Source organism: Euprymna scolopes, chromosome 27 (genome assembly GCF_053919585.1).
Source record: "Euprymna scolopes isolate OS-2025 chromosome 27, ASM5391958v1, whole genome shotgun sequence".
Taxonomy (NCBI): domain Eukaryota; kingdom Metazoa; phylum Mollusca; class Cephalopoda; order Sepiida; family Sepiolidae; genus Euprymna; species Euprymna scolopes.
Window position 1 is genome coordinate 23781550 of NC_136508.1, and position 17178 is coordinate 23798727.

Below are 17178 nucleotides of genomic sequence, written 5' to 3' on the forward strand. Positions count from 1 at the left end.
TTGTCAACGTTTTTGTCTTTATTCAAAGACTTTCTTAAGGGTATTAAGTTCTCTCCCACAGCAAGAACTGTAATACCAGGATCAGAAAGTGGGATTCGGAAATCAGTGCCCTTGAAAAGGAGCACTCTGACCTGCTAAAAATGCCTGAACAACCCCATCAACATTCTCCGGTAAGGGTGAAGCTATGACTGTCGTCCTTGATATATCCAAACCTTTAACAAAGTCTAGCACAAAGGACTGGTAATGAAAATCAAATCGTACGTCATAACTGAGCATATACTAAATATAATTAAATCCTTCTTAGACAATAGAAGCATACAGGTTGTCATTGATGGACGTACATCCAAACAGCATAACATTCTGTTGTAGCAGTTAAGATAAAAATGAAATGTAATAAGTCTTCAGACGTACCTCTCCACCGTACTGTATATTGATACTCTATCGCTGACTGGGATAGCTTCCGTACATTCATATCTGACCTACCTCTGAATTCCATGTTTAAAAAGGATGTGTCCTCTATGGTATCAGACCTGACTGAATAGTTAATTATAGGCATAGACCGATTCATACCATCCAAAAACTTCTAACAAAAACCTAACAGCCAGCCATGGTTCTCCCCTGAATGTGCTGATGCCATTGCGCACAGAAATCACTTTTTCCATAGCTACCAACATAATAAATGTACTGAGACTAAAGCTGCTTTCAGGACTGCCAGCAACCACAGTAAAAGCGTAATAAAACATGCAAGAGAGCTATATGCTCAGTCTGTTAAATCCAAAGTAGCTGAGCAGCGGCTTGGTTCCCACCAGTTCTGGCAAATAGCAAACAGGATCTTGAACAAAAGCGTGCGTTCTATCCCAACTATCATCAATGGACCTGAGGTCATCTCGTCAGCATCAGACAAGGCCAGACTATTTGCCAAGAACTTTACAGCTTATTCTACCCTACGCGACAATGGCCATCGACTCCCCGTATTTCCTCCTATAACAGACAACACGCTATGCAACATACAAATATCTGTGCGTGAGGTCGCCAAGCTAATCAAGAATCTTGATTCCAGTAAAGCAACTGGCCCTGACGGCATTCCAGTTATAGTGCTGAAAAAGCTCCAACCAGAACTTGCCCTTTACTTGCAAAACTGTTTAAGCGTTGCCTTAAGGAGAAGTGCTTTCCAACACCCTGGAAAACCTCATCAGTATGCCCTGTATTTAAGAATTCAGGTGAAAAGTCATCTCCCTCTCAGTACAGACCAATAAGTCTCCTGTGTTTCATGAGTAAGTTGTTGGAATCCATATTAAATAAAGAAGTAGTCAATCACCTCAACAGAAACAACCTTCTTAGTGACATACAATATGGTTTCCGCTCTGCAAGATCTACAGCAGATGTGCTAACGGTTATATCACATAGGATTAGTGAATCTCTTGACAAAGGTTTCCTTTCCAGGGCAATTGCTCTTGACATATCGAAGGCCTTTGATAAGGTATGGCATAAGGGCCTACTTCACAAGATTTCCAGCTACGGTATTATTGGAAATGTTTTCTCAATCATTAAATCATTTCTCTCTGATAGATTTATAAGAGTAGTGGTTGATGGGCAGAAATCAGAGGCTCACAGTATTAATGCTGGAGTCCCTCAGGGGTCCATCCTGGGCCCAACACTCTTCCTGATCTACATCAATGATCTCCCAAAACACATACTTAAATCATTCGTTGACATCTATGCTGATGACACGACCATCTATGGCAACACATCAAAGGCCGTAAATGACAAAGTTCTCTCTAATTCTCTCTCTTCTGATCTTGAGCACATGGTACAATGGGAGAAGAGGTGGCTGGTCACTTTTAATGCATCTAAAACCAAGCTTCTATCTTTACATCATCAACGTTCTGATCCCTATCCCAGCGTCCCTGGCATCAATTGAAATGGATGCCTCTAGTCTTTGAGAGGCTCCATGTTTTGACAAGCTTCTAGGTTTGTCCTTTACTCCTGATCTGAAATGGAACAAGTACATCAAATCTGTTGCCAGGGACGCTGGGAAAATGGTTGGATCCTTCTACCGCTCTAGAAGATATCTCACTACTGATGCAATTCTCTATCTGTATAAAAGCCAAGTACGTCCAAAGATGGAGTACTGCTGCCACATCTGGTCAGGAGCTGCTAAAAACAGCCTATCCTGCCTTGACAGAGTACAAAATAGACTTCGTGGCTTAGTGGGGGATGCCCTTTTCTCTTCCCTGCAACCTCTCTCCCACAGAAGATACGTTGCAAGCCTGTCTTTGTTTTATCATTATTTCCATGGCAGGTGCTCTAATCCCTCGTCCCCCCTCGCCAATCTTGCACGAGAAAAACCCGTCTGGCTAAAACTACTGTAAATAATTTTCCACACTCTTTATCTGTGCCAAAATCCAAATTTAGATTCCATGAGCAAAGCTTCTTTCTTAGAACTGCATGCCAATGGAACTCTCTGCCGCTTGCCTGTTTCCCACCTGACTACAACTTGGATGTCTTCAAGTCCAACATAAACAAACTCCTGACAAACCGCCCCCTTAAGTAAGACACTTTATCAAAACCCCCAATACTAATGATTACTACAATGCTATCTTATTGATTACCGTACATGCAATAACCCTTATCCCTGAGTGGCCTTCGGGCCTTGATAAGTGGTGACCCCTATGTTAAAAAAAAGAAGTGCCTTAGGGGTCTATACTTGGACCACTATTATTCCTAATATTCATTAACGACCTCCCTCTCCAACCATCGATATCCATGACAAATAACGCCCATCCCTAAGAATTATTCCTTCAAACTCCTCGGCTTAACATTCATGGGAAATATGAACTGGAACAAATACATTGAGGACATTGCAAAGGATGCTGCAAAGAAGGTGGGCTCCCTCTAACGTGCTAGAAGTCTACTCACATCTGAGAGTATCCTATATCTCTAAAAAGTCACTATTCGCTCTTGCATGGAGTATCGTTGCCACATCTGAGCTAGTGGTGTATCTAACACTAGTCTCCCCCTCCTAGATAGTGCCCAAAAAAGAGTCTTCAATTAATTTGTCAAGTAAGCTTCAACCCCTGTCCCATCGTCGCAATGTTGTATCTCTGTGCCTGTTTTACAAGTATTTTAATGGAATGCGTTCTGATGAACTCGTTGCACTTGTGCCCTCTCGACGTAATGTCCCTGACAAACCTACTTAGCAACAAAATCACACCCCTTCATTGTTGAGGTTTCTAAATGCCAGAAAGCTTTCTACTGTAATCGTTTCTTCCCTTGAACAGCTAGACTTTGGAATTCCCTCCATGCTACCTGCTTTCCTGATTGTACGGATATGCAGAAGTTAAATGTAATGTAAACCAACATCTTGTTCATCTTTCCTGTCCCGAATAGTAGCCCTTTATGTTCAAGTGACTATATACCTTGTTAGGAGGTGAACGTAACTAAAATAATAAATAAGGGCGCCTCAGGCGATTAGCAATAAACTAACTCCTTTTCCCAAAGAGAGAAGGTAAAACTTGGGAGAGAAGGACCTCCTAGAACTGCACAGAACCAGCAGTACACTGCAATCAACAGGGATCAGATCACCACAGAATGGTCTAATCTCTGTTGATTTTAGGTCTGTTGATTTTAGGGGCCCAGGATAGAAATCCCTTTCTTAAGACGATTGAGATTGGAGAAAGAAAAATAGATATAGAGATGCTAGTTGTTCCCATGACGTCAAAAATGACGTCATGCATGCTGTGATGTCAAAATAAATTTCTATTTGTGTATGTCGTTGTAATAAAAGACGCGTTCATTTCATGTTCAAAAATCACTCCATGATAATTGGTTTGTTCTTGGATATCGTTTTGGACTACAAACAGAGTGCAGAATACTTGCTTGGTCTTAATAGGAAAACCCTCCCAGGCATTACCTCTTCCAACAGGAAAAGGGATTGGTTTATTGCTGGTTGCCAAAGCGCCACTTACCGGGATATACAAACGGGTCTGTTCATAATTATTTTTTATTACCTTCCATGTTGTTACCCCCTCCTATCAGGGGGATCTGGATTTCGAAGTTTTTCTTATAAGGAGGTAAGTATTATTTTTTTTTCATTTTGAGTGAAATTTATGTTTTGTTTATTATTATCAGTTATAATTAAGATTAATCCCCCCTTTCTTTGATTATAAAAATACATTAGCATACGTGATTTTTTTTTAATCAGACCGGACTCACATACGTTCATTTTTATTATACTGTTGGGATTTTCCCAACTATGGACGGTAACAAAATAATGTGACGCTGACAAGAAGAAAGGAACACAAACACAAATGAAAAATTGTTATAAAAAAATTCAATAATAAAGTAGGCTATCATTAACACTTGTCTTGGTGGGAATTATTATATATTTTTTTTTTACATAGGCATCACCACTTATCAAGGCCAAAAGGCGACTCGAGGATAAGGGTTAAAGAGTGTACAATAGACAATTGGACAATATAGTAATCGTTAGTAATGGAAATGCGGTAAATTTGCTAATTTGATTGGAACGGCTCATCAAGAACTTGTTTACGTTAGACTTGAAGACAACCATATTGTAGTCAGTTGGAAAAGCAGGAAAACGGAAGACAATTCTATAGGCGTGCAGTTCTAAGAAACAAGCTTTGTTCATGGAATCTACGTTTAGGTTTAGGCACAGATAAAGAGTGGGGGGGGGGAATTATTGATAGTGTTTTCTGCTAGACGAGTGTTTCTTGTAAAAGTTTGGCGATGGAGGTACCATAGATTGAAGCTGAGTCGAGCACTTGCCCTGAAAATAAAGATAAAGCAGAGAAAAACTCGCAGCACCTCTTCTGTGAGAAAGAGGTTAGGATATTTTTCTGTTTCGATTAAGGATTTTATAACCTCGTTGTAACTATAAAATATCTGATTCATTTTTGGGTAGTTACTCTCAACTGTTCGGATTAATTCTTGTTGAGCAGTTGGTGGTAATTTTGAAAAAAAAATATATGGCTAATTAGTTCACAGCCTGGCGTGTTCTCTTCAAAAAAAAAATCCAAATTATAAGAAGTCTTTAATTCAGACAGGTCAGTTTTAATTTCTGATAAAAAAAACTTTTTATGTTGACAAATTGTTGGTCATATTTAGGGCTACTGCCCATCAATTGCTTAAAAATCTTGTCAATAATGAGAGGAGTATCCAAGAATTCCTTTCTCAACAAACTGATAGCTACATCAAAGTTTTAGTCTTATCCCCGAGTGGCTTCCGGGCCTTGATAAGTGGTGAGCCCCCATGTTTTCATCTTCTAACGAAAGATGAGACACTAACAGATGCGTAGCAAGCTAAAAAAATTTTTTTTTTTAAGTGACAATTTGACTTTCTTGGAGTGTACAGCCACACAGTTTTCAAATTGAACTAGGAAATTTTTAAACTCAAATTTACCGGCTCGTATTCCACTGAATTTAGTACACTGCAACCTCAGAGCTGGAACACACAAGGCTGTGAATGGTACTTGTGGGGTTGGAACTGGGGTGGATTCTACATTAGAACTTGAAATATGTTCTTCTAATTCCGTGAGCATTTTGAATGTATTGTAAATAAACTCTACCTTTAACTTCTCATCTTCCAACACACCGTTTTTTTTTCTAAATCAATATTGGCCTTTTCACAAGCTTCACTGATTTTTTTTTACATGGGGGCTCACCACTTATCAAGGCCCGGAAGCCACTCGGGGATAAGAGTTATTGTGTGTACAATAATCAAAGGGATAATATCGTAGTACGGTATTATTATACAAACACCGTGACAGCGTTAGGGTTAGGGTTTAGGGTTAGGGTTAGGGTTAGGGTTAGGGCTTAGGGTTAGGGTTAGGGTTAGGGTTAGGGTTAATTCGCTGTCACGGTGTTTGTATAAATTATTTGTACAAATATAGATGGTATTGGAGATTTGATAAAGTGTCTTACTTAAGGGAGGATTAATCAGGAATTTGTTTATGTTGGATTTGAAGACACCAAGTTGTAGTCAAGTGGGAAACAGCCAAACGGAAGAGAATTCCACAGTCGTGCATTTCTCAGAAAGAAGCTTTGTTCATGGAATCTACGTTTTGATTTAGGCAGAGATAAAGAGTGGAGGAAATTATTGACAGTGGTTTTAGCTAGACGGTTGTTTTTAGCTTTTTTCTTTTTTTTTACACAGTGGTCACCACTTATCAAGGCCCGGAAGCCACTCAGGGATAAGGGTTATTGCAAGTACAGTACGTTAGTGTGGAGATTTAATGAAGTGTTTACTTAAGGGGGCGGTTCATTAGGAACTTGTTAACGTTGGACTTGAAGACATCCAAGTTGTAGTCAGGTGGGAAGCAGGTAGACGGAACAGAGTTCCACAGGCGTGCAGTTCTAAGAAAGAAGCTTTGTTCATGGAATCCACGTTTTGATTTAGGCACAGATAAAGAGTGGGGAAAATTTTCCACAGTGGATTCAGTTAGACGGGTGCTTTTTGTGAAAGATTGGCGGGGGGGACCAGAGATTGGAGTTCAGAAGAGCACCTGCCATGGAAATAACGATAAAACAAGGATAGGCTCGCAACGTCTCTTCTGTGGGAGAGAGGTTGCAGGGTAGAGAAAAGGGCATCCCCCACTAAGCCACGAAGTCTATTTTGTACTCTGTCAAGGCATGATGGGTTGTTTTTAGCAGCTCCTGCCCAGATATGGCAGCAGTATTCCATCCTTGGGCGTACTTGGCTTTTATATAGAAAGAGAATTTCATCGGTAGTGAGATATCTTCTGGAGCGGTAGAAGGATCCCACCATCTTTCCAGCGACCTTGGCAACAGACTTGATGTACGTGTTCCATTTCAGATCAGGAGTAAAGGACAAACCCAGAAGCTTGTCAAAACACGGGGCTTCTCCCAGACGAGAGCCATCCATTTCAATTGAATGTCAGATGGGGATCAGAGCGTTGATAATGTAAAGATAGGAGTTTGGTTCAAGATGCATTAAAGGTAACCAGCCACGACTTCCCCCACTGAACCACGCGCTCGAGATCAGAGGAGAGAGAATCAGAGAGAACTTTGTTATTTACAACCTTTGATGTGTTGCCGTAGATGGTCGTGTCATCACCATAGATGTCAACGAATGATTTAAGTATTATTTTTTTAAACAACTTTAATAGTTTATCTTGAAAGTATATTCCATAAAGAAAATAAACAACCCACTTTAAAAAGAGAAATTACGAGATTTTTTATATTTTATTCACAGTTTTGTGTTAGGGATGTCAAAAATTCCCCCAAAATTCTGATACAACCAGCGCATATCCCTTCCTCTGCCGACGTCACGTTTTAGTATTAAATTATCCTTATTTTTAGTTTTACAAATTATTTGACACAGATATAATTAATATTAAATTGTCTTACGTGGTTCTTCTTTTGGCAAATTAATTTACACAAATCTATTTCATGTAAAATTAACTCGTGTGGTTCTTCTTTTGCAAATTGATTTACACAAATCTATTTCATGTAAATTTATCTAATGTCTGTTTTTGCAAATTGTTGAGATTTCCAATTATAAAGAGTAACAAAATAATATGACGTCGATAAGAAGAAAGGAACACAAACACAAACAAAAATTATGATAAAAAACTTATATTGATAGGAAAGAGGAGGAAGAAACAATATTGCAAAGCAGTCCCATTTTGCGGAATTTATCTGTGAGACTCGTTCAGTTAACAATGTTTTTTTCCTGTGGAGTTTGAGGACAAAAAAGGAAGCCATGAGTTCTTGGGTGCTGCAATTTCTGTCGAAGCTCCTCACACATATCTGGTATAAATGGCGGAGAGAGCTGATAGACACGTGCTGTCTTCGATGCCCGACAAGCAAAAGAGTTAAAGAATTCGAAATAACCACTTTCTGGGAGGGGAGGGGGCGACAGACTCATGTTTTCTTTGAGGCCATAAAATGATTAACAAATTCCGTATTTCGTTAATTATTTTTTGTTTTTGTTTGTATTCTGTTTTTTTTGTTGAGAAGTCTTAATATAAAAGACGCAAATATTTGAGAGCTAAACTCATCAGTACATAAATAAATATATATATATATGCAATGCGACTGTTTGAAAAATTACCAATACTGTACGTCGTGTGTTTAATTTGATTTTGTTTTTATTTTTTGTTTTATGATAAATCTTAATTATGAAAAAAAAATGCAAATATCACCATCGTGCACATAGTTTAATGGTAAAAAGAAGTCGTCACTACTGTTGTCGTCGTCGTAAGAAAACCTGAGAAACTGTGTTTATTTTTGACGAACAACGTGACCTACTCAGCGCAGCCGTTTCCTCATCACCATTGCTTCGATGCTCAAATACTCAGCCTTCCCAAGAATATCCCTGTCAGGTGTCAGTGACTGCCATTTCACATTTAGAATTTGTCTTAAGCATTTCTTATAGAATCTCTTGAGTTGCTTCAAGTGCCGACGTTGTGTTGTCCAACATTCAGATGAGTAAAGTCGTCATCATAAAACAATTAACAAATGCACTTATGTATTTTGTTGATTGGTTTTTGTTTTTGTTTGTTTTCAATTTTTGTTAGGAGACATCTAATATAAAAGATGCAAATATTTGGGAGCTCTGAAATGACCTATACATAAAATTAATTTGACGACAGGGGAAATAATATGTCTCTTAGTGATGCCATATTTTAATGTTCAGAAGTGTTCGCTTTTAAAATCAATAACTGGATTCCAGAATAGGACAATTGTAAGGTCACAGCCAATCAGAATGGATGGACCTTGATAAGGGAGCTTTTAGTATTTATGAATCAGAAATTGGAAAGATTATGCTAGGTCCATGTATCTGTGAGCTAGTTATGATCGGTGTAATTATAGATCCCATGGAAAATGTACAATTAGTTCTGGTGAAAACTGGTAGCAGTGAGAGGACTAAATATTTAGAGAGAAAAATAGGGACTTTTTTCCCTAAAGATGTGATAGTGTTGTTCGTAGTATGCAGTTTGCATTTCATTATCACGACTGAATGTATCTAAATGATGCTCGAAAGTTACACAAGATAGTGGCTATTAGCCTAGATGTATTGAATTCGTATGTGACATTTGCTGTTGCAAACCTATGATACTTTGCTCCAGAAAGTAATTTCTGCAGTCATCTTTTATAATATAAATTTCACCTGTCTGTTTAAATGTATGTATGTATTATGTCTAAAACTAAATCTATGTATAGATACTCCCTTGGGCATTTGTCTATAAAAATGGTCCTGTGGCGATGGAAAAGTTGTGACGTGTGGAGGCTTGAAATGCTGGAAGCATGTAATAATTGATCTCAATGACCGTTTTCAGTGTCATGCCTGCTTGAGCGTGTAAATTCACCGGTAGGACTAAAAAAAAAGTTATTTTTGGGCTCATGTCTGAGGGAGTCGCATTCGTCTGACAAGACGTTGCAATCATCATGTATGTATGTATGTATGTATGTATGTATGTCTAAAACTTTCGACAGAGGCGACGGATTATCACGAGATTGAAAGTGGGCCCTTCGGATGACAAATATAAAAAAATTGGCCAAAAACATTAATTTCTTCATCCTTAATTTCGCAGTTTTCTACAGGGGTGGTCGGTTTTTTCACTGACATTTTTTGCAAGTCATTTAACCCTCGACGTTGCATAAAAAGGCATTTTTTCGACCGCCCGTGACATCACAAAAGTAGGCCCATCAGTAAAACCGTTTTTGTTTTTGTTGTTGTTTTTTTTACATGAGGGTCACCACTTATCAAGGCCTGGAGACCACTCAGGGATAAGGGTTATTGCGTGTACAGTAATCAATGAGATAGTATTGTAGTAATCATTAGTATTGCAGATTTGATAGAGTGTCTTACTTAAGGGGGCGGTTTTTCAGGAGTTTGTTTATGTTGGATTTGAAGACATTCAAGTTGTAGTCAGGTGGGAAACAAGCAAACGGAAGAGTGTTCCACAGTCGTGCACTTCTGAGAAAGAAACTGCCCATGGAATCTACGTTTTGATTTAGGCACAGATAAAGAGTGAGGAAAATTATTTACAGTAGTTTCAGCCAGACGGATGTTTCTTGTGAAAGATTGGTGAGGGGGGACGAGAGATTGGAGCTCAGACGAGCACTTGCCATGGAAATAACGATAAAACAAAGACAGGCTCGCAACTTATCTTCTGTGGGAGAGAGGCTGAAGGGAAGAGAAAAGGGAATCCCCCACTAAACCACCAAGTCTATTTTGTACTCTGTCGAGGCAGGATAGGTTGTTTTTAGCAGCTCCTGCCCAGATATGGCAGCAGTATTCCATCCTTGGGCGTACTTGGCTTTTATATAGATAGAGAATTGCATCAGTAGTGAGATGTCTTCTGGAGCGGTAGAAGGATCACACCATTTCCCCAGCATCTTTGGCAACATACCTGATGTACGTGTTCCATTTCAGATCAGGAGTAAAGGTCAAACCCAGAAGCTTGTCAAAACATGGAGCCTCCCCAAGATGAGAACCATCCATTTCAATTGATGCCAGATGGGGATCAGAGCGTTGATGATGTAAAGATAGAAGCTTGGTTTGGATGCATTAAAAGTGTCCAGCCACCTCTTCCCCCACTGAACCACGCAGTCAAGATAAGAGGAGAGAGAATTAGAGAGAATTTTATCATTTACAGCCTTTGATTTGTTGTCATAGATGGTCGTGTCATCAGCATAGATGTCAACGAATGATTTAAGTATGTGTTTAGGGAGGTCATTGATGTAGATCAGGAAGAGAGTTGGAAATCTTGTGAAGTAGGCCCTTATGCCATACCTTACCTTATCGAAGGCCTTCGATATGTCAAGAGCAATTGCCCTGGAAAGGAAGCCTTTGTCAAGAGATTCACTAATCCTATGAGATATAACCGTTAGCAGATCTGCTGTAGATCTTGCAGAGCCGAAACCATATTGCATGTCGCTAAGAAGGTTGTTTCTGTTGAGGTGGTTGACTACTTCGTTATTTTCACCTCCTTTCCCGCATTCTATTAGTCACGTCTTTCCTTAGTTTAGCTTGATGCCCCTGACATAGTTTTACTAAACATGGTGTTACTAATTTCAGCACAAATAGACTAAACAACCATTTTGTCACTCATTTGTCTGCTATTTATGACTGAAAGAAGATAAAGCTGCGTTTCCATTACTTACTCTTACTGAGAATGCCAATGTTGTTTTATAGATTTTCTTGAAATAAGAACTCAATGAGATATGTATCTTAACATACACACCTTATTAGTATTTTTTTAACCAAAATTTTAACATTAAAATTTTGTAATATTCATATACCAATAAAGTCAAAATTAATTCATTCAATTAACGGAAGATCTTATCTTATTCTGCTTACTCCCATTTTTTGTGCTCGCAATTTTCCCCCTTTTTTTGCTCAACCAACACCCTTACACACACCTGTATATTCTTTTCCACCTTCGCATCATGGGGTCGAGCCTGCCTGCCTACTACAATTTTTTTTTTTTTTTTTTGCTGCTCAACACACACCTTCAAACACCGGGCACCCAGGCTAGTTTTATTATATAGGAGATAAAACTTGCTCTTTATGAAAAAATAAACTTATGGGAATATATATATATATATATATATATATATATATATATATATATATATATATATATATATATATATATATATATATATATATATTGTAATGTTGAATTCTCTTAATTTGAATTTAATTTAAATTTTTTTTTTTTTTTTAATTATTTCAGTAAGAAACATTTTCCTTGAAGATATCAAAGCTGCAATCACCATGGACACGGCTGTCAGGTTTATTTAATCTTTCTATTAAATTGCTTTTACTTTGTTGTTGATACCTGCAAATATATGAACCCTCTTGGCACAATTGTAATGTTAAGGTTAGGATTAGGATTAGAGTTACAATATACAATACAGTACAATACAGTAGGTGTGTTGAACTGGTTTCCTCCAAAGGTGGAAGTGTCATGGGAATATTAAATTCACAAGCAGTCCTCATAATATTATGTCTCTTAGTGATGCCATATTTTAATGTTCAGAAGTTTTCGCTTTTAAAGCCAATTACTGGATTCCAGAATTGGAAAATTGTAAGGTCACAGCCAATCAGAATGGACGGGCTTTAGTAGGAGCTTTCAGTATTTATGAATCAGATATTGAAAAGATTATGCTATGCTTACGAAGGCTAGAGAAATAGTTGGACAAAACGTTGTGAAAGATGAGGATAATAGTCCGCAATAAAATAAATTCTTATGGATTGTTGTTGTTTAACATTATTCATTGATTTTTATAAGTCAGATGATTATGTTGGCATTAATTTTCTTGATATCTTTCTACTTAGAATTCTTTTTTAGTTATATTTCTAAAAAGACATCTGCTATTTATGAGAGAGAGGAAACGTTGTGAAACAATACTTAAAATATGAGAATAATAGTCCACAATAAATAAATGAATAAATAATACTCATCTCAATAAGCATTCCAGTTAATTGAATAACATATGACTGTTTTTATTACACCTACATGGCAAAGTTTACGTTTGTGCAATAAGTTTTCTTTAAAGAAATCGCATTTATAAATATCGTTAATGAAAGACAAAAGAAAAGAGAACATTCTTAATTGAGAAATTAATTTTATTCTTCGACTCTGGTGCTTTGCTGAAAAGTGGTGTTAGAATCGATGATTAGCGATCGACTTATAATTATCGATTGATGCGAACAGACAAATATGAGTTGTAGTAGATGTGATTAAGTAGTCCAGAGTTAACTATTCTGCACTTACCAAGTAATATTTGATGCATGACTGCCAAAACTCACCACTTCAAATCTGTCACACTGCTATCAAAACATGCTATTCCAAATCGGACACTTGTTGTCAAAACTCGCAACTCCAAAATTTATAACTCTACTGTTACAACCTCAACATACAAATCCAACATACTCCAGTCTCTTAAAATTTAGCCTTTTTATTAAAAACTGGAAGCACTTCATTTGCATATCAGGTGACAAGATAGCCAACATATAAAGAGAAGTAACAGCCATTTAAAAAAATGTTCTTTTCTTTTTGTCTGCCAACGAACACTACAGGCTGCATAAAATAGGTTTGTAACAATTTTTCTTTTAAAGCATTTAATCACAGTAGAAACACATATTTGTAGTCAATCCAGTATTTTCAGAATAAGGACCACTCAACGGTTATTAGCCATTTAAAGCAAATAGGCAAGTAAAAAAAGTTGGATAAATGGGTGCCGCATGAATTAAACAATAATTTTCAAAAAATCGGCGTTTTTAGGTGTCTTCTATGCTCCTTCTGTGCAACAAAACGACTCATTTCTGAAGCGGATTGTGACGAGTGACGAAAAGTGGATCCTCTGCGACAACCGGCGATGTTCGGCACAGTGGCAGTGGTTAAATGCTGGAGAAGCTCCACAGGATTTCCTGAAGTTGAAATTGCACCAAAAAAAGGTCATGGTGACTGCTTGGTGGTCTGCGGCCGGTTTCATCCATCAGAGCTTCTTGAATTCGGGCGAAACGATTACAGCTGACAAATTAACAAAATACACCAGAAGCTCAAATGTATGTGGCCGAGATTGGTCAATATGAAGGGACCAAGTCTCCTCCATAACAATGCTCATCTGCATGTTGCTCAACTGACCCTGCAGAAGCTGAACGAATTGGACTACGAGACTCATTCACCATATTCAGCGGACCTCTCACCGATGGATTATCACTTTTTTCAAGCATCTCGTCAACTTCCTGCACGAAAAATGCTTTAAAGACCAAGATGATGTTAAATCAGCTTTCAATGACTGAATCGTTCCCAGAACTCCGGATTTCTATGCTAATAGAATAAATAAACTTGTTTCTCGTTGGTAAAACTGTGTTAATTCTAATGGTTCTTATTTCGATTCATAGAGTTTATTATGAAAGAAGTTGAACTTAAAAAAAAACGACATTATTTTTGCACCAACCTAATAATAAAATTTATTTAATCAGAAATAATTTCTTTCTGTGTAGGAGAGATGCGTAATTTGTTTTCAGTCTTCTGCTGTCGCGATCGCCCGTCGACATGTATTTAAGAACGTTAGTTTTAACTACTTGTAGAAACTAAAGAATAAATGCCCCATGGGTAAGGAAATTAAAAAGGTTGCTTGTTACCGCTTGTTCTTCCATGTGCAGAAAATTAAGAGAAATAAAATCCCGGGATATAGAAAAGAAATGGAAACATTTTTGTCGTACGTAGAAAATCCAACATGGTAATCCGCATGCAAGAATGATTGGCAAGAAATCCTTCGAGACTGAGGAAGTTATTTATGTCAACGAATCTTAAAGAAAACTTTACGAATGCGACATACTAAGGAGAAAAAGTTTGTGAGCATAGAATATTCATTCATTGTTGCTTGAGTAAGCTTCCTTAGTAAACGATAGAGTATTTCGTCCATTTGCAGTTTTTATATGACACTTTATTCGTGCTGCCTTTTTGTGTGTAAGCAATTGAGGTCCACACGGTGAAAATTTCGAGCAGTGGTTAGTCAGTCTGTGAAAAGCTGGCTGGAGATAACAGAATCGTTGCTGGAACTGTTTGTTTTTGGTTGCAGGTTTTACATCCTTTGAACTGAGTTAGACGTAAGCAACATCACGGGTGGCGATGGCGGCGACTTGTGGAAACACTGTCTAGACGGTTTTGATTTTTGGAACGCTCGTGCTTATATACAGGCTTTTTAGAATGTTCCAACCTGTTTAATGTCTTCATACACAAGGAAATAAAAAATATCATCCCATGGATTTCTGTATCAAAATGACACATTAAACTCGCATCTCTTACGTGGTACAGGTTTGCGTGGGTGACCGGTGACAAAACCAAATTGTTTTTTTTTTGTTTTTTTTTTTACACAGTGATCACCACTTATCAAGGCCCGGAAGCCACTCAGGGATAAGGGTTATTGCAAGTACAGTACGTTAGTGAGGAGATTTGCTGAAATGTTTACTTAAGGGGGCGGTTCATTAGGAATTTGTTAACATTGGACTTGAAGACAACCAAGTTGTAGTCCAGAGGGAAGCAGGCAGACGGAACAGAGTTCCACAGGCGTGCAGTTCTAAGAAAGAAGCTTTGTTCATGGAATCTGCGTTTTGATTTAGGCACAGATATAGAGTGGGGGAAATTTTTCACAGTGGATTCAGCTAGACGGGTGTTTTTCGTGAAAGATTGGCGAGGGGGGACCAGAGATTGGAGTTCAGACGAGCATCTGCCATGGAAATAACGATAAAACAAGGACAGGCTCGCAACGTCTCTTCTGTGGGAGAGAGGTTGCAGGGTAGAGAAAAGGGCATCCCCCACTAAGCCACGAAGTCTATTTTGTACTCTGTCAAGGCAGGATAGGCTGTTTTTAGCAGCTCCTGCCCAGATATGGCAACAGTATTCCATCCTTGGACGTACTTGGCTTTTATATAGATAGAGAATTGCATCCGTAGTGAGATATCTTCTGGAGCGGTAGAAGGATCCCACCATCTTTCCAGCGACCTTGGCAACAGACTTGATGTACGTGTTCCATTTCAGATCAGGAGTAAAGGTCAAACCCAGAAGCTTGTCAAAACACGGGGCCTCACCCAGACGAGAGCCATCCATCACAATTGATGCCAGATGGGGATCAGAGCGTTGATATGTAAGGATAGGAGTTTGGTTTTGGATGCGTTAAAGGTAACCAGTCACATCTTCCCCCACTGAACCACGCGCTCGAGATCAGAGGAGAGAGAATCAGAGAGAACTTTGTCATTTACAGTCTTTGATGTGTTGCCATAGATGGTCGTGTCATCAGCATAGATGTCAACGAATGATTTAAGTATGTGTTTAGGGAGGTCATTGATGTAGATCAGGAAGAGAGTTGGGCCCAGGATTGACCCCTGGGGGACTCCAGCATTTATATTGCAGACCTCTGATTTTTGTCCATCGACCACTACTCTTATGAGCCTATCGGAGAGAAATGATTTAATGATTGAGAAAACATTTCCAGTTATACCGTAGCTGGAAATCTTGTGAAGTAGACCCTTATACCATACCTTGTCGAAGGCCTTTGATATGTCGAGAGCAATTGCCCTAGAAAGGAAGCCTTTGTCAAGAGATTCACTAATCCTGTGGGATATAACCATCAGCACATCTGCGGTAGATCTTGCAGAGCGGAAACCATATTGTGTGTCACTAAGAAGGTTATTCCTGCTGAGGTGGTTGACTATTTCTCTATTTAATATGGATTCCAGCAACTTACTCATCACACACAGGAGACTTATAGGTCTGTATTGAGAGGGAGATGACTTATCACCTGAATTCTTAAATACAGGGCAAACTGATGAGGTCTTCCAGGGAGTCGGAAAGCACTTCTCCTTAAGGCAGCGCTTAAATAGTTTCGTAAGTATGGGAGCAAGTTCTGGTTGAAGCTTTTTTAACACTATAATTGGGATGCCATCAGGGCCAGTTGCTTTACTGGAATCTAGGTTCTTTATTAGCTTGGCGACCTCATGCACGGATATTTGTATGTTACCTAGCCTGTTCTGTGTTATAGGAGGAAATATGGGGAGTTGATGGCCTTCGTCGCATAGGGTAGAATTAGCTGCAAAGTTCTTTGCAAATATTTTGGCCTTGTCTGACGCTGACGAGATGACCTCTGGTCCATTGATAATGGTTGGGATAGAACGCACACTTCTGTTCAGGATCCTATTTGTTATTTGCCAAAACTGGTGGGATCCAAGCCGCTGATCAGCTACCTTGGATTTAACAGACTGGGCATATAGCTCTCTTGCATTTTTTATTACTCTTTTACAGTGGTTGCTGGCAGACCTAAAAGCAGCTTTAGTCTCAGTGCATCTATTACGTTGGTAGCTATGGAAAAAGTGATTTCTGTGTGCGATAGCAGCAGCACATTCTGGGGAGAACCATGGCTGGCTGTTAGGTTTTTGTTGGAATTTTTTAGATGGTATGATTTGGTCTATGCCTGCAATTAACCATTCGGTCAGATCTGATACTATAGAGGACACATCCTTTTTAAACATGGAGTGCAAAGGTAAATCAGATATGAATGTACGGAAGCTATCCCAGTCAGCCATAGAGTATCGGTATACAGTATGGTGGAGGGGTACGTCTGGGGGCTTCTTACATTTCGTTTTTATCTTAACTGATACGACGGAGTGGTCGGA

General features: G+C 38.7%; 1 protein-coding gene across 3 annotated transcripts in view; it reads left to right on the top strand.

Annotated features, from left to right (window-relative positions):
- Positions 1-3761: 3761 nt before the first annotated feature.
- LOC145248793 (uncharacterized) overlaps positions 3762-17178 on the top strand; it is a 79203-nt gene continuing 65786 nt past the window's right edge. For 2 of the 3 annotated variants that reach the window (XM_080110447.1, XM_080110449.1), the window contains exons 1-2: positions 3762-4073; positions 11729-11786. In XM_080110447.1, coding sequence (XP_079966573.1) covers positions 11770-11786 — 17 coding nt within the window. In that variant the 5' untranslated portion in view covers positions 3762-4073; positions 11729-11769. The remainder of the gene's footprint in view (positions 4074-11728; positions 11787-17178) is intronic. The other variant, XM_080110448.1, reaches the window with a different exon arrangement.